General features: G+C 56.8%; 1 protein-coding gene across 1 annotated transcript; it reads right to left on the reverse strand.

The window, feature by feature from the left end:
* Positions 1 to 530: 530 nt before the first annotated feature.
* Positions 531 to 13,919, reverse strand: arl8a (ADP-ribosylation factor-like 8A). Its single transcript, XM_060911043.1, has 7 exons — positions 13,464 to 13,919; positions 4,267 to 4,347; positions 3,831 to 3,904; positions 3,635 to 3,728; positions 2,021 to 2,088; positions 1,866 to 1,936; positions 531 to 1,750 (listed from the first exon to the last, which is right to left on the reverse strand). Exons 1-7 carry the CDS (start codon positions 13,584 to 13,586, stop codon positions 1,701 to 1,703), a joined length of 561 nt encoding a protein of 186 aa, XP_060767026.1. The 5' UTR covers positions 13,587 to 13,919; the 3' UTR covers positions 531 to 1,700.
* Positions 13,920 to 15,733: the final 1,814 nt, after the last annotated feature.

Raw genomic sequence — 15,733 nt, forward strand, 5'->3', positions numbered from 1 at the left:
GGCCCAGGGAGTGTGTGTTGAGTGTGTGGTCTCAGACAGTGACTTCATTCTTCATGAAGTAAAGGCTTGTGTATTTCACATTCAGGTTTTTTCATCTATAAATGAATATGCAAATTTGAAAACATCCCTTCTGTCATGATGTCGTATCTCTAACATTATCAACAAATGTATTTTTCCAGCCTCCTAAACCATCCCCCCCCCGTGCTGGGACTCTCTCTGACTGGGACACACGCTGGGGGTGTAAATATTCCAAGAGTTTGTTTTCACAGTTCACCAGAGAGAAACGACTTCTGAACACTCTCACGTTTGCTTGTGATTTATCGCTGAATAATTGTGATGTCATCTGGTCAGGTTTATGACTGGTTAATGATTTGTATATGCTTAACTTAAGCTCCGCCTTACTACCCCAGAAAATGCTTAAAAGACAGAATGGATACAAATTCATCTAAAAGAAAGAAATCAGTAAAATTTGTGAATAAAACGTTTAAATCAGAAATGTGTAGAGTCAAGAAGAGACACAACACACACACTTCTCTAAACCAGGGAGTGTTTTATATTTGTTAATTTTAATCACAGAAATCACAACAGATTATTTTTTTCCTCTCAAAGTTCAGTCAGAAGAAGGGCTTTGTGTTTTGTTGTTATTTACAACATCAAGTTAAAAATCAGGACAGATTTTAAAATCAACCACGTGTCTAAAAAAAAAAAAAAGACCAAACTGTACACATACACATGGACCTGGAGATTTAACGCTGCTCATGATCAGAACAGAAAAAAAAGAAAAAAAAAACAGGACAAAAGTTCACTTTATTTTGTCTGACATTGAGCATAAACAAACACATGACAGATTTAAGGTGGACTGGAGTTTAAACCTGATGGACCATCAGTGTAACTCAGTGGCACCTTAAGAACTGAAAGAGGAATTCCTGTAAACAAATTACTACAAATCTGGACTCATGGGTCAGATAGCCAACAGATTTAAGGTGGACTGGGGCCTTACATCCTAAATAATACAATTCCACCTTAAATTGATAATTAAATTTCATGAGCTGACCCACGAAACCGGCGGCTTTTTAACATCATTCACTGTTAGTTACGTTAGCCTCGGCGACACTGTGAGGGGAGGGACACTGTGAGGGGAGGGACACTGTGGATATTTTATTAAGACCTTTCCTTTAAACACACACACACACACGTACAAAGGCAAACATGAAACAAAAAACACACATTAGTGTGAAACATCATGATCATCTCAGTCTGAGTTACGGAGGTGTGTGTTGACGTGATTTCACGATTTGTGTAAATCACCTGATCATTTTATCACAATTTATGAAATTATCCCAAAACTTCCACATTCACACACAGACGTGACGATGAATCTGGTCCTTGATGATGATAGTGTGATTTATCACTTAATCAACTAGTGATGGATGAAAAAGCTGCGCAAAAAAAAAAAAAAATGTATTCATCATGTGACTGAAATCCATCTGGCCTCTATTTCATTATTATAAAAAATGCATAAAAGTTTAAAAACAAAAACGAAACTGTAAACAGTGCAAATTATATTTATCACAATTTGTTGAGGAAGTAAAGGTGGTTTAGAGAGAGTTAGAACAGGGGAGGGGCATAAACCCGAAGGGGCAGGACTTGGCATACAGGTGGTCACATGATATTGTTTCTCCAATCAGAAGCTCCACCCATCAGCTCCGCCTGGTTCTGGAGTGCTGGATCAGCCACTGTAGTGTGATATCTAGCACGCGCGCACACACACACACACACACACATTAAATACAAGTAGATTAAATATTTTGTGTGTGTGTGTGTGTGTGTGTGTGTGTGTGTGTGTGTGTGTGTGTGTCTCCTACCGATGTTGTCCTTCTCCTTACATGAGATGGAGTAGCAGCAGATCTCCCGGTCCTGGATGGCAGACAGGTTCCTAACGAAGAAGCGGAGTCTCCATTCATTAAGATACCTTGTTAAGATTTAACTCATTAAAAATCAGTGAATGAATCACACTCACATCCTCTCGATCAGCTCCTTCTCATCCAACGCCCCATGAAGATCCCTCTTATTCCCCAACACCAGAACCTGCAACACACACACACTGACTCACCATGCCTATAAAGACACACACAACTCTAAAGAGTTTAGATAATTTGTTGACTGTTTATTGAGTTAAGTCTGTCTGCCTGCTGTCTCGCCTGCCTCCCGGCTCGCCCATTTGCCAGTTTACCTGTCTTGCCTACCTTCTCGCCTGTCTCGCCTACTGGCTCGCCTGTCTCCCTGTCTGGCCTACCGGCTCGCCTGTCTGCCTGTCTGGCCTACCGGCTCGCCTGTCTGCCTGCCTGGCCTACCGGCTCGCCTGTCTGCCTGCCTGGCCTACCGGCTCGCCTGTCTGGCCTACCAGCTCGCCTGTCTGGCCTGTCTCGCCTCCCGGCTTGCCTGTTTGCCTGTCTCACCTCCCGGCTTGCCCGTCTCGCCTGTTTACCTGTCTCGCCTACCGGCTCGCCTGTCTCGCCCGTCCGCCCTACCGGCTCGCCTGTCTCGCCCGTCCGCCTTACCGGCTCGCCTGTCTCGCCCGTCCGCCTTACCGGCTCGCCTGTCTCGCCCGTCCGCCTTACCGGCTCGCCTGTCTGCCTTACCGGTTCGCCTGTCTCGCCCGTCTGCCCTACCGGCTCGCCTGTCTCGCCCGTCTGCCCTACCGGCTTGCCTGTCTCGCCCGTCTGCCCTACCGGCTTGCCTGTCTCGCCTGTCTCCCTGTCTGGCCTACCGACTCGCCTGTCTGCCTGTCTGGCCTACCGACTCGCCTGTCTGGCCTACCGGCTCGCCTGTCTGGCTTGCCTGTTTGCCTGTCTCGCCTCCCGGCTTGCCTGTCTCTCCTGTTTGCCTGCCTCGCCTCCCGGCTTGCCCGTCTCGCCTGTTTACCTGTCTCACCTACCAGCTCACCTGTCTGCCAGCTCACCTGTCTCGCCCGTCTGGCCTACCGGCTCGCCTGTCTGGCCTACCGGCTCGCCTGTCTGGCCTGTCTCGCCTCCTGGCTTGCCTGTTTGCCTGTCTCGCCTCCCGGCTTGCCTGTCTCGCCTCCCAGCTTGCCCGTCTCGCCTGTTTACCTGTCTCGCCTACCGGCTCGCCTGTCTGCCAGCTCACCTGTCTCGCCCATCTGCCCTACCGGCTCGCCCGTCTGCCCTACCGGCTTGCCCATCTGCCCTACCGGCTTGCCCGTCTGCCCTACCGGCTCGTCTGTCTCACCCCTCTGCCCTACCGGCTTGTCTGTCTCGCCCTTCTGCCCTACCGGCTCACCTGTCTCGCCCCTCTGCTTGTCTCGCCTGCCTGTCTGCCTGCCAGCTCGCCTGCGTGTTCCCTGAAGCTGTGTGTTAGAGTGTGTAGTTGTACTGTAGTAATGTGTGACAGAGTTCTAACATCCAGATGATATCAGTCGAACCATCTCACCACAGCTGAGGTATGGGACCCCAGAACCTGCTCTGATGAATAATAAAGTATGTGAGTGTGGTGGCGTGGGCGGAGCATGTAAAGGGTTTGCGGTGTGTGTGTTGTGAATCAGCTGTTAGTGGTTATTAGGACTACAGAGGTGTTCACAGACGGTGGATGAGAGTGATGAGTGTTCGAGACTCACAGGAATACCCTGCAGCTGGGGTTTATCTAACAGGTTGTGCAGCTCGTTTTTAGATGCTTCGATTTTCTCTGGATCTGCAGCATCCACCATGTACCTGACACACACATGCACGCGCACACACACACACAGATAGGCGTTAGTCTGCAAAAAGACTAAATGTGCTGTAAGGTAGGTGTGTGTGCGTGTGTGTACTCACACAATGGCACTGACCCCCCTGCAGTATCTCTCCCACATACTGCGGAACCGCGGCTGCCCACCAATATCCCACAGCTACACACACACACACACACACACACCAGTACAGCAGTGGTATAACAGGTGTGAGTGCAGACTCTCCTGTCACAGAAGAACTATTCTATCTGAGGGAAGGATATGGAGTTGAGTGTCTGATGGTGGATGGAGATCCAAACCCTTCAGGAAAGTGGGACATCACCAGAACTACTATATACTGTGTGTGAAAGCTACAGATAAAAGATAAAATCCTTGTAGAATGGCTACAGAGAGAGTTTCTCTGACGTCTGTCTCCTCTGTACATCAGCACTGTTCCTTTTAATCTCACAAGTTTCAAACGTTTATAACAAGTTTATAATAAAAAGAGATTTGAGTGGAAAAAAAAAACACCTCAGTCTCACCTTAATGGTAACGTTTCCTTTAGATATCTTACGCATGTTGAAACCGACAGTGGGGATCATGTCCTCGCTGAACTGTCCTGACTGCGTGCGCACACACACACACACACACACACACACACACACACACACACAACAAGGGAACAGTTAACTCTCATCACACAACATAGTTTAAAACTTTAGAAACAGACAGAGAGATTTGGAGCCCAGTAGGAAGTAAATTTAGTCCAAGCTCTGTGTGCGTGTGAGAGATGGTGTAAATCAGTTTTAGGGCTCCGAGTCGAGGGTTACCAATTTGTAAGGCATAAATTTATTCACAAATGGTCTTCCTCTGAGAGAGAGAGAGAGAGAGAGAGAGAGAGAGAGAGAGAGAGAGGGAGGGAGAGGATGTGTGATGCTAACACTAAGCAGTGACGTCTTCAGCCTCAGGGACAGTGCTGTCAAGGGGCGTGTCCATGTTCAGCTTAAATAAGCCACACCTTCAAATCCAAACAGGATGATGTTTCTATCAATGACTCTGTTGCTCTTGCTTTGTAAAAATCTGTCCAAATTATTCTCCTCCAAATGAACAAGCTCCACCTTCTAACTTTAGGCCACACCCCCAGTTGGGTATGTTGCTGGTGTGGAGTGACACCACACCGTGATGTGGGTTTGTTTATCAAGGTCCAACGGTACGGCCATGACAGCACTCAGCTCACAGGAACAGCACAAGGTTCCCCAAAGGTCTCGATCCTTTATCAGGTATTCAGGGAGCTGCGCTGTGATTACAGTGTGAACGGCACATCAGAACACTTCCTCATCAACAATCTCAGGAACACACACACACACAGTGACAGACTGTCTCACACACACACACACACACACACACACACACAGTGACCGACTGTGTCACACACACACATATATATATATATATATACACACACACGCACAGTGATCGACTGTCTCTCACACACACAAACACGCGCACAGCGACGGACTGTCTCACACGCGAACAGCGACGGACTGTCTCACACGCGCACAGAGACGGACAGTCTCACACACGCGCACAGCGACGGACTGTCTCACGCGCGCACAGCGACGGACTGTCTCACGCGCGCACAGCGACAGACTGTCTCACGCGCGCACAGCGACGGACTGTCTCACGCGCGCACAGCGACGGACTGTCTCACGCGCGCACAGCGACGGACTGTCTCACACGCGCGCACAGAGACGGACTGTCTCACACGCGCGCACAGAGACGGACAGTCTCACACGCGCGCACAGCGACGGACTGTCTCACACGCGCGCACAGCGACGGACTGTCTCACACACGCACAGCGACGGACTGTCTCACACACGCACAGCGACGGACTGTCTCACACACGCGCACAGAGACGGACTGTCTCACACACGCGCACAGAGACGGACTGTCTCACACGCGCACAGCGACGGACTGTCTCACACGCGCACAGCGACGGACTGTCTCACACGCGCACAGCGACGGACTGTCTCACGCGCACAGCGACGGACTGTCTCACGCGCGCACAGCGACGGACTGTCTCACACACGCGCACAGAGACGGACTGTCTCACACGCGCACAGCGACGGACTGTCTCACACACGCGCACAGCGACGGACTGTCTCACACGCGCACAGAGACGGACTGTCTCACACGCGCACAGCGACGGACTGTCTCACGCGCACAGCGACGGACTGTCTCACGCGCACAGCGACGGACTGTCTCACGCGCGCACAGCGACGGACTGTCTCACGCGCGCACAGCGACGGACTGTCTCACGCGCGCATAGACACGGACTGTCTCACACGCGCGCACAGAGACGGACAGTCTCACGCGCGCACAGAGACGGACAGTCTCACACACGCGCACAGCGACGGACTGTCTCACACACGCACAGCGACGGACTGTCTCACACACGCACAGCGACGGACTGTCTCACACACGCACAGCGACGGACTGTCTCACACGCGCACAGAGACGGACTGTCTCACACGCGCACAGCGACGGACTGTCTCACACACGCGCACAGCGACGGACTGTCTCACACACGCGCACAGCGACGGACTGTCTCACGCGCACAGCGACGGACTGTCTCACGCGCGCACAGCGACGGACTGTCTCACGCGCGCACAGCGACGGACTGTCTCACACGCGCGCACAGAGACGGACTGTCTCACACGCGCGCACAGAGACGGACAGTCTCACGCGCGCACAGAGACGGACAGTCTCACACACGCGCGCACAGCGACGGACTGTCTCACACACGTGCACAGCGACGGACTGTCTCACACACGCACAGCGACGGACTGTCTCACACACGCACAGCGACGGACTGTCTCACACACGCGCACAGAGACGGACTGTCTCACGCGCGCACAGCGACGGACTGTCTCACGCGCGCACAGCGACGGACTGTCTCACGCGCGCACAGCGACGGACTGTCTCACGCGCGCACAGCGACGGACTGTCTCACGCGCGCACAGCGACGACCTGTCTCACGCGCGCACAGCGACGGACTGTCTCACACGCGCGCACAGAGACGGACAGTCTCACACGCGCGCACAGAGACGGACAGTCTCACACGCGCGCACAGAGACGGACTGTCTCACGCGCGCACAGCGACGGACTGTCTCACACGCGCGCACAGAGACGGACTGTCTCACACGCGCGCACAGAGACGGACAGTCTCACACGCGCGCACAGCGACGGACTGTCTCACACGCGCGCACAGCGACGGACTGTCTCACACACGCACAGCGACGGACTGTCTCACACACGCACAGCGACGGACTGTCTCACACACGCGCACAGAGACGGACTGTCTCACACACGCGCACAGAGACGGACTGTCTCACACGCGCACAGCGACGGACTGTCTCACACGCGCACAGCGACGGACTGTCTCACACGCGCACAGCGACGGACTGTCTCACACGCGCACAGCGACGGACTGTCTCACGCGCACAGCGACGGACTGTCTCACGCGCGCACAGCGACGGACTGTCTCACACACGCGCACAGAGACGGACTGTCTCACACGCGCACAGCGACGGACTGTCTCACACACGCGCACAGCGACGGACTGTCTCACACGCGCACAGAGACGGACTGTCTCACACGCGCACAGCGACGGACTGTCTCACGCGCACAGCGACGGACTGTCTCACGCGCACAGCGACGGACTGTCTCACGCGCGCACAGCGACGGACTGTCTCACGCGCGCACAGCGACGGACTGTCTCACGCGCGCACAGCGACGGACTGTCTCACGCGCGCACAGCGACGGACTGTCTCACGCGCGCACAGCGACGGACTGTCTCACGCGCACAGCGACGGACTGTCTCACGCGCGCACAGCGACGGACTGTCTCACGCACGCACAGAGACGGACAGTCTCACGCGCGCACAGAGACGGACAGTCTCACACACGCGCACAGCGACGGACTGTCTCACACACGCACAGCGACGGACTGTCTCACACGCGCGCACAGCGACGGACTGTCTCACACGCGTGCACAGAGACGGACAGTCTCACGCGCGCACAGAGACGGACAGTCTCACACACGCGCACAGCGACGGACTGTCTCACACGCGCACAGCGACGGACTGTCTCACACGCGCACAGCGACGGACTGTCTCACGCGCACAGCGACGGACTGTCTCACGCGCACAGCGACGGACTGTCTCACGCGCGCACAGCGACGGACTGTCTCACGCGCGCACAGCGACGGACTGTCTCACACGCGCGCACAGAGACGGACTGTCTCACACGCGCGCACAGAGACGGACAGTCTCACGCGCGCACAGCGACGGACTGTCTCACACGCGCGCACAGAGACGGACAGTCTCACGCGCGCACAGAGACGGACAGTCTCACACACGCGCACAGCGACGGACTGTCTCACACGCGCACAGCGACGGACTGTCTCACACGCGCACAGCGACGGACTGTCTCACGCGCACAGCGACGGACTGTCTCACGCGCGCACAGCGACGGACTGTCTCACGCGCGCACAGCGACGGACTGTCTCACACGCGCGCACAGAGACGGACTGTCTCACACGCGCGCACAGAGACGGACAGTCTCACGCGCGCACAGCGACGGACTGTCTCACGCGCGCACAGCGACGGACTGTCTCACACACGCGCACAGAGACGGACAGTCTCACGCGCGCACAGCGACGGACTGTCTCACACACGCGCACAGAGACGGACTGTCTCACGCGCGCACAGAGACGGACTGTCTCACACGCGCGCACAGAGACGGACAGTCTCACGCGCGCACAGAGACGGACAGTCTCACGCGCGCACAGCGACGGACTGTCTCACGCGCGCACAGCGACGGACTGTCTCACGCGCGCACAGCGACGGACTGTCTCACACACGCGCACAGAGACGGACTGTCTCACGCGCGCACAGCGACGGACTGTCTCACACACGCGCACAGAGACGGACTGTCTCACGCGCGCACAGAGACGGACTGTCTCACACGCGCGCACAGAGACGGACAGTCTCACGCGCGCACAGCGACGGACTGTCTCACGCACGCACAGCGACGGACTGTCTCACACTCGCGCACAGAGACGGACTGTCTCACGCGCGCACAGCGACGGACTGTCTCACGCGCGCACAGCGACGGACTGTCTCACGCGCGCACAGCGACGGACTGTCTCACGCGCGCACAGCGACGGACTGTCTCACGCGCGCACAGCGACGGACTGTCTCACGCGCGCACAGCGACGGACTGTCTCACACGCGCACAGCGACGGACTGTCTCACACGCGCACAGCGACGGACTGTCTCACGCGCACAGCGACGGACTGTCTCACGCGCGCACAGCGACGGACTGTCTCACGCGCGCACAGCGACGGACTGTCTCACACGCGCGCACAGAGACGGACTGTCTCACACGCGCGCACAGAGACGGACAGTCTCACGCGCGCACAGCGACGGACTGTCTCACGCGCGCACAGCGACGGACTGTCTCACACACGCGCACAGAGACGGACAGTCTCACGCGCGCACAGCGACGGACTGTCTCACACACGCGCACAGAGACGGACTGTCTCACGCGCGCACAGAGACGGACTGTCTCACACGCGCGCACAGAGACGGACAGTCTCACGCGCGCACAGAGACGGACAGTCTCACGCGCGCACAGCGACGGACTGTCTCACGCGCGCACAGCGACGGACTGTCTCACGCGCGCACAGCGACGGACTGTCTCACACACGCGCACAGAGACGGACTGTCTCACGCGCGCACAGCGACGGACTGTCTCACACACGCGCACAGAGACGGACTGTCTCACGCGCGCACAGAGACGGACTGTCTCACACGCGCGCACAGAGACGGACAGTCTCACGCGCGCACAGCGACGGACTGTCTCACGCACGCACAGCGACGGACTGTCTCACACTCGCGCACAGAGACGGACTGTCTCACGCGCGCACAGCGACGGACTGTCTCACGCGCGCACAGCGACGGACTGTCTCACGCGCGCACAGCGACGGACTGTCTCACGCGCGCACAGCGACGGACTGTCTCACGCGCGCACAGCGACGGACTGTCTCACGCGCGCACAGCGACGGACTGTCTCACGCGCGCACAGCGACGGACTGTCTCACGCGCGCACAGCGACGGACTGTCTCACGCGCGCACAGCGACGACCTGTCTCACGCGCGCACAGCGACGGACTGTCTCACGCGCGCACAGAGACGGACGGTCTCACACGCGCGCACACAGAGACGGACTGTCTCACGCGCGCACAGCGACGGACTGTCTCACACGCGCGCACAGAGACGGACTGTCTCACACGCGCGCACAGAGACGGACTGTCTCACACGCGCGCACAGAGACGGACTGTCTCACACGCGCGCACAGAGACGGACTGTCTCACACGCGCGCACAGAGACGGACAGTCTCACGCGCGCACAGAGACGGACAGTCTCACGCGCGCACAGAGACGGACAGTCTCACGCGCGCACAGAGACGGACAGTCTCACGCGCGCACAGAGACGGACAGTCTCACGCGCGCACAGAGACGGACAGTCTCACGCGCGCACAGAGACGGACAGTCTCACACACGCGCACAGCGACGGACAGTCTCACACACGCGCACAGCGACGGACTGTCTCACACACGCGCACAGCGACGGACTGTCTCACACACGCACAGCGACGGACTGTCTCACACACGCGCACAGCGACGGACTGTCTCACACACGCACAGCGACGGACTGTCTCACACACGCACAGCGACGGACTGTCTCAAACACGCACAGCGACGGACTGTCTCACACACGCGCACAGAGACGGACTGTCTCACACGCGCACACCGACGGACTGTCTCACACACGCGCACAGCGACGGACTGTCTCACACACGCGCACAGCGACGGACTGTCTCACACGCGCACAGCGACGGACTGTCTCACACGCGCACAGCGACGGACTGTCTCACACGCGCACAGCGACGGACTGTCTCACACGCGCACAGCGACGGACTGTCTCACACACGCGCACAGCGACGGACTGTCTCACACACGCGCACAGCGACGGACTGTCTCACACACGCGCACAGCGACGGACTGTCTCACACACGCGCACAGCGACGGACTGTCTCACACACGCGCACAGCGACGGACTGTCTCACACGCGCACAGCGACGGACTGTCTCTCACACGCGCACAGCGACGGACTGTCTCACACGCGCACAGCGACGGACTGTCTCACGCGCACAGCGACGGACTGTCTCACGCGCACAGCGACGGACTGTCTCACGCGCGCACAGAGACGGACTGTCTAACGCGCGCACAGAGACGGACTGTCTCACGCGCGCACAGAGACGGACTGTCTCACGCGCGCACAGAGACGGACTGTCTCACGCGCGCACAGCGACGGACTGTCTCACGCGCGCACAGCGACGGACTGTCTCACGCGCGCGCACAAAGACAGACTGTCTCACACGCGCGCACAGAGACGGACTGTCTCACACACGCACACAGTGACGGACTGTCTCACACACGCGCACAAAGATGGACTGTCTCACACACGCACACAGAGACGGACTGTCTCACACACAGACACACACACACACAGCGACGGACTGTCTCACACATGCGCACAGCGACGGACTGTCTCACACACAGACACACACACACAGCGACGGACTGTCTCACACGCGCGCGCACAGCGACGGACTGTCTCACACACAGACACACACACACACAGCGACGGACTGTCTCACACACACGCACAGAGACGGACTGTCTCACACACGCACAGCGACGGACTGTCTCACACGCGCACAGCGACGGACTGTCTCACACGCGCACAGCGACGGACTGTCTCACACGCGCGCACAGCGAGGGACTGTCTCACATGCGCGCACAGCGAGGGACTGTCTCACACGCGCACAGCGACGGACTGTATCACACACGCGCACAGAGACGGACTGTCTCACACACGCGCACAGTGACGGACTGTCTCACACACGCGCACAAAGACGGACTGTCTCACACACGCGCACAGCGACAGACTGTCTGACACACACACAGCGACGGACTGTCTCACGCGCGCGCACAGCGACGGACTGTCTCACACACAGACATACACACACAGCGACGGACTGTCTCACACACGCACAGCGACGGACTGTATCACACGCGCACAGCGACGGACTGTCTCACACGCGCACACAGAGACGGACTGTCTCACACGCGCGCACAGCGAGGGACTGTCTCACATGCGCGCACAGCGAGGGACTGTCTCACACGCGCACAGCGACGGACTGTATCACACACGCGCACAGAGACGGACTGTCTCACACACGCGCACAGAGACGGACTGTCTCACACACGCGCACAGAGACGGACTGTCTCACGCGCGCACAGCGACGGACTGTCTCACACGCGTGCACAGAGACGGACAGTCTCACACGCTCACAGCGACGGACTGTCTCACACACGCACAGCGACGGACTGTCTCACACACGCGCACAGAGACGGACTGTCTCACGCGCGCACAGAGACGGACTGTCTCACGCGCGCACAGAGACGGACTGTCTCACGCGCGCACAGCGACGGACTGTCTCACGCGCGCACAGCGACGGACTGTCTCACGCGCGCACAGCGACGACCTGTCTCACGCGCGCACAGCGACGGACTGTCTCACACGCGCGCACAGAGACGGACAGTCTCACACGCGCGCACAGAGACGGACAGTCTCACACGCGCGCACAGAGACGGACTGTCTCACACACGCGCACAGTGACGGACTGTCTCACACACAGACAGACACACACAGCGACGGACTGTCTCACACATGCGCACAGCGACGGACTGTCTCACACACGTGCACAGTGACGGACTGTCTCACACACAGACACACGCACACACAGTGACGGACTGTCTCACGCGCGCGCACAGCGACGGACCCTTGTCTCACACGCGCGCACAGCGACGGAACCTAGTCTCACACGCGCGCACAGCGACGGACCCTAGTCTCACACGCGCACAGCGACGGACCCTAGTCTCACACGCGCGCACAGCGACGGACCCTAGTCTCACACGCGCGCACAGCGACGGACCCTTGTCTCACACGCGCGCACAGCGACGGACCCTTGTCTCACACGCGCGCACAGCGACGGACCCTTGTCTCACACGCGCGCACAGCGACGGACCCTTGTCTCACACGCGCGCACAGCGACGGACCCTTGTCTCACACGCGCGCACAGCGACGGACCCTTGTCTCACACGCGCGCACAGCGACGGACCGTCTCTCACACGCGCACAGCGACGGACCGTCTCTCACACGCGCACAGCGACGGACCGTCTCACACACGCGCACAGAGACGGACCGTCTCACACACAGACAGACACACACAGCGACGGACTGTCTCACACATGCGCACAGCGACGGACTGTCTCACACACAGACACACACACAGTGACGGACTGTCTCACGCGCGCGCACAGCGACGGACTGTCTCACACACGCGCGCACAGCGACGGACCGTCTCTCACACACCGGCTGTAATAACTACACTGAGCACTGACTGTCATCTTCTCCATCTTCATTCTCATCATCTTCACACCAGGTTCAGAGATGTACACACACCTGCTGCTGCTGATCCTAATGATAAACAAACACACACACAGTGACGGACTGTCTCACACACACACACACACACACTTTATTACCGCTATCACGTTGACGAAGGTGGTCTTCCCGGAGTACTGCAGGCCCACCAGTGTCAGCTCCATCTCCTCCTTCCAGAACAGAGCTTTAAACCAGTCCAGGAGTTTATTAAATAACGCGATCATCCTGGATCTGGATGGAGATGATGATGATGAAGGTGGGGTGTGTGTGTGTGTGTGTGCCGATCAGCTGACTCCGGCCCAGAGGAAGGAAAGATGGAACTGAAATCTTCCTGCTTTAACGGAGGGAAGTTTAAAAACACACACAAGAGGAGGGAGCGACAGAGAGTTGGAGCGCTCAGGTTCCGATCCAGTGCTGGTGTGTTCCGAATAAACCCCTCTCTCTCCCTGTGCCCTTGCCTGGGTGGGGTTTCAGGACTCAGCTGATCCTAAACAATGCGGGTTCGGTGGAGAGAAGGACAGAAGAAGAGCAGCTCGCCCTCTCCAGCAGCAAACTGCGCCCTCTAGCGTACACCAGGAGAAGTGACTCCTTTACCCACCCATTTTCCGAACAAACCCGGAAACTATTCTAAAAAATTCACACTCGCAGATTCTCCACATTCGTCCGCGTTTTTAACTCAAGCACATGATTTTTTTTAATCACATCTAAGTAAATAAAATATCCAATAAAATATCTAAAGTTTATTCAGATATTAAACATTTAATTGTCTGAATTCTTTATTCTTTAATGAATTTGACGACTGAAATAAATCCAATCACGTGGAAAACAAAATGGAAAAAAAGTGATGATGTTCGTCCTTCGGGGTCGAAGATGACCATGCCTTCAATTTGGTGTGTCCGGAGGTGACTAATGAGGCCAATCTGGGCTTTGAATGTACGTCCACATGTCGAGCACGTGTGGGTTGGTGCTGTAGTGGGGTGGCGACAGCCCGAGCCCTCCATGCAGCTCACGTCCCCTGGGCCTCGGCAGTGCACCCCATCTCTGCTGCACGTGTCCCACTGGTGAGCCCTGCTTCCCATGCTGGACAATCCCGAGCTAGTGACTCCCAGGAGTTAAGATTGATTTCTAGGGTTTTGAGGGACATTTTGAGATTGTTCTTGAAGCGTTTCTTCTGCCCCCCAGATGAGCGCTTGCCTTGGCACAGCTCTCCATATAACAGCTGTTTGGGCAGTCAACTGTCTGGCATCCTGACAACATGGCTGGTCCATCTGGCTTGGGCTTTCTGCAGAAGAGAGTGTTAACACTAGGAAGTCCAGGCCACTTTAGGATCTCTGTGTCTGGGATTCTGTCCCACCACTTGACATGAAAGAGTCTGCAGAGGCAAGTCAAGTGGGTGGTTTGCTGCCTAGCATGTCCACTGCAGATAGTCCATGTCCCACAGGCGTAACGTAGGATGGGAAGTATCACAGCACAGTAGACCTTCAGCTTGGTGGTAAGACTGAGCCCTCTCCATTCCTAGACATTCTCACAAGGTCTCCCAAAAGTGGTGCTGACCTTTGCAGTCCTGTTGTTCACCTCAACCTCTATATTCACTGCTCGGGAAAGGGTGCCACCCAGGTAAACAAATTTGTCAACTGCATTCATGTTCTGCCTATTTGCTGTAATATGTGGTTCTTGGTCGGGCCTTCCAGGCACGGGCTGGCACACCACCCCGGTCTCGGGTGCTGATGGCAAGACCGAAGCCGTCGCAGGCCCATGAAAAACAGTCCACCTCGCACTGTATCCTCCGCTTCATACAGGCGCAGAGGGCGCAGCCACCAGTAAACAGAAAGTCTTGGACAACAGCCCGCAGGTACCCAAGGCCAAACAGACCACTGCCAGCCCCGCACCTGAGGCGCATCCCATCCTGACAATCCTGGAAGGCACCTGCCAGCACAGCTGAGAAAAACACGCCAAAGACCACGGGGGCAAGAACACAGCCCCGCTCCATGCTGCCTGCCACTGGGATTGCCCCTGACCCACCTCCACCACCCAGCACTCTGACCATCATACCATCATGGAACTGCTGCACCATAGAATAGAATAGACAAACTTCTCCACCATCCAATTTAATTTATCATTACCTCCGCCAATGAGGTTATGTTTTCGGTAGCGTTGGTTTGTTTGTTTGTTAGTTTGTCTGTTAGCAACATTACAGAAAAAGTTATAAATGGATTGCTCTGAAATTTTTTCCAGAGGTGTGACTGGGCACAAGTAACAATCCATTAAATTTTGGCGGTGATCCGGATCACCATCTGGATCCCGAAATTTTTTAAAGGATTCTTGGCGGAGGTCTGCGCTCTCCAAGTGCTTTTCTAGTTTGTTGTAATTT

This window comes from Neoarius graeffei, chromosome 26 (assembly GCF_027579695.1).
Source record: "Neoarius graeffei isolate fNeoGra1 chromosome 26, fNeoGra1.pri, whole genome shotgun sequence".
Lineage (NCBI taxonomy): Eukaryota > Metazoa > Chordata > Actinopteri > Siluriformes > Ariidae > Neoarius > Neoarius graeffei.

Excerpts from the sequence above, each read along its gene's own strand:
- arl8a (XM_060911043.1), bottom strand. The coding sequence starts at position 13,586 with ATGATCGCGTTATTTAATAAACTCCTGGACTGGTTTAAAGCTCTGTTC. Across the intron at positions 3,729-3,830 it reads AGGGGGGTCAGTGCCATTGT|GTACATGGTGGATGCTGCAG; the intron begins GTGAGTACACAC and ends TGTGTGTGTCAG. Across the intron at positions 2,089-3,634 it reads CCCAGCTGCAGGGTATTCCT|GTTCTGGTGTTGGGGAATAA; the intron begins GTGAGTCTCGAA and ends TGTGTGTTGCAG.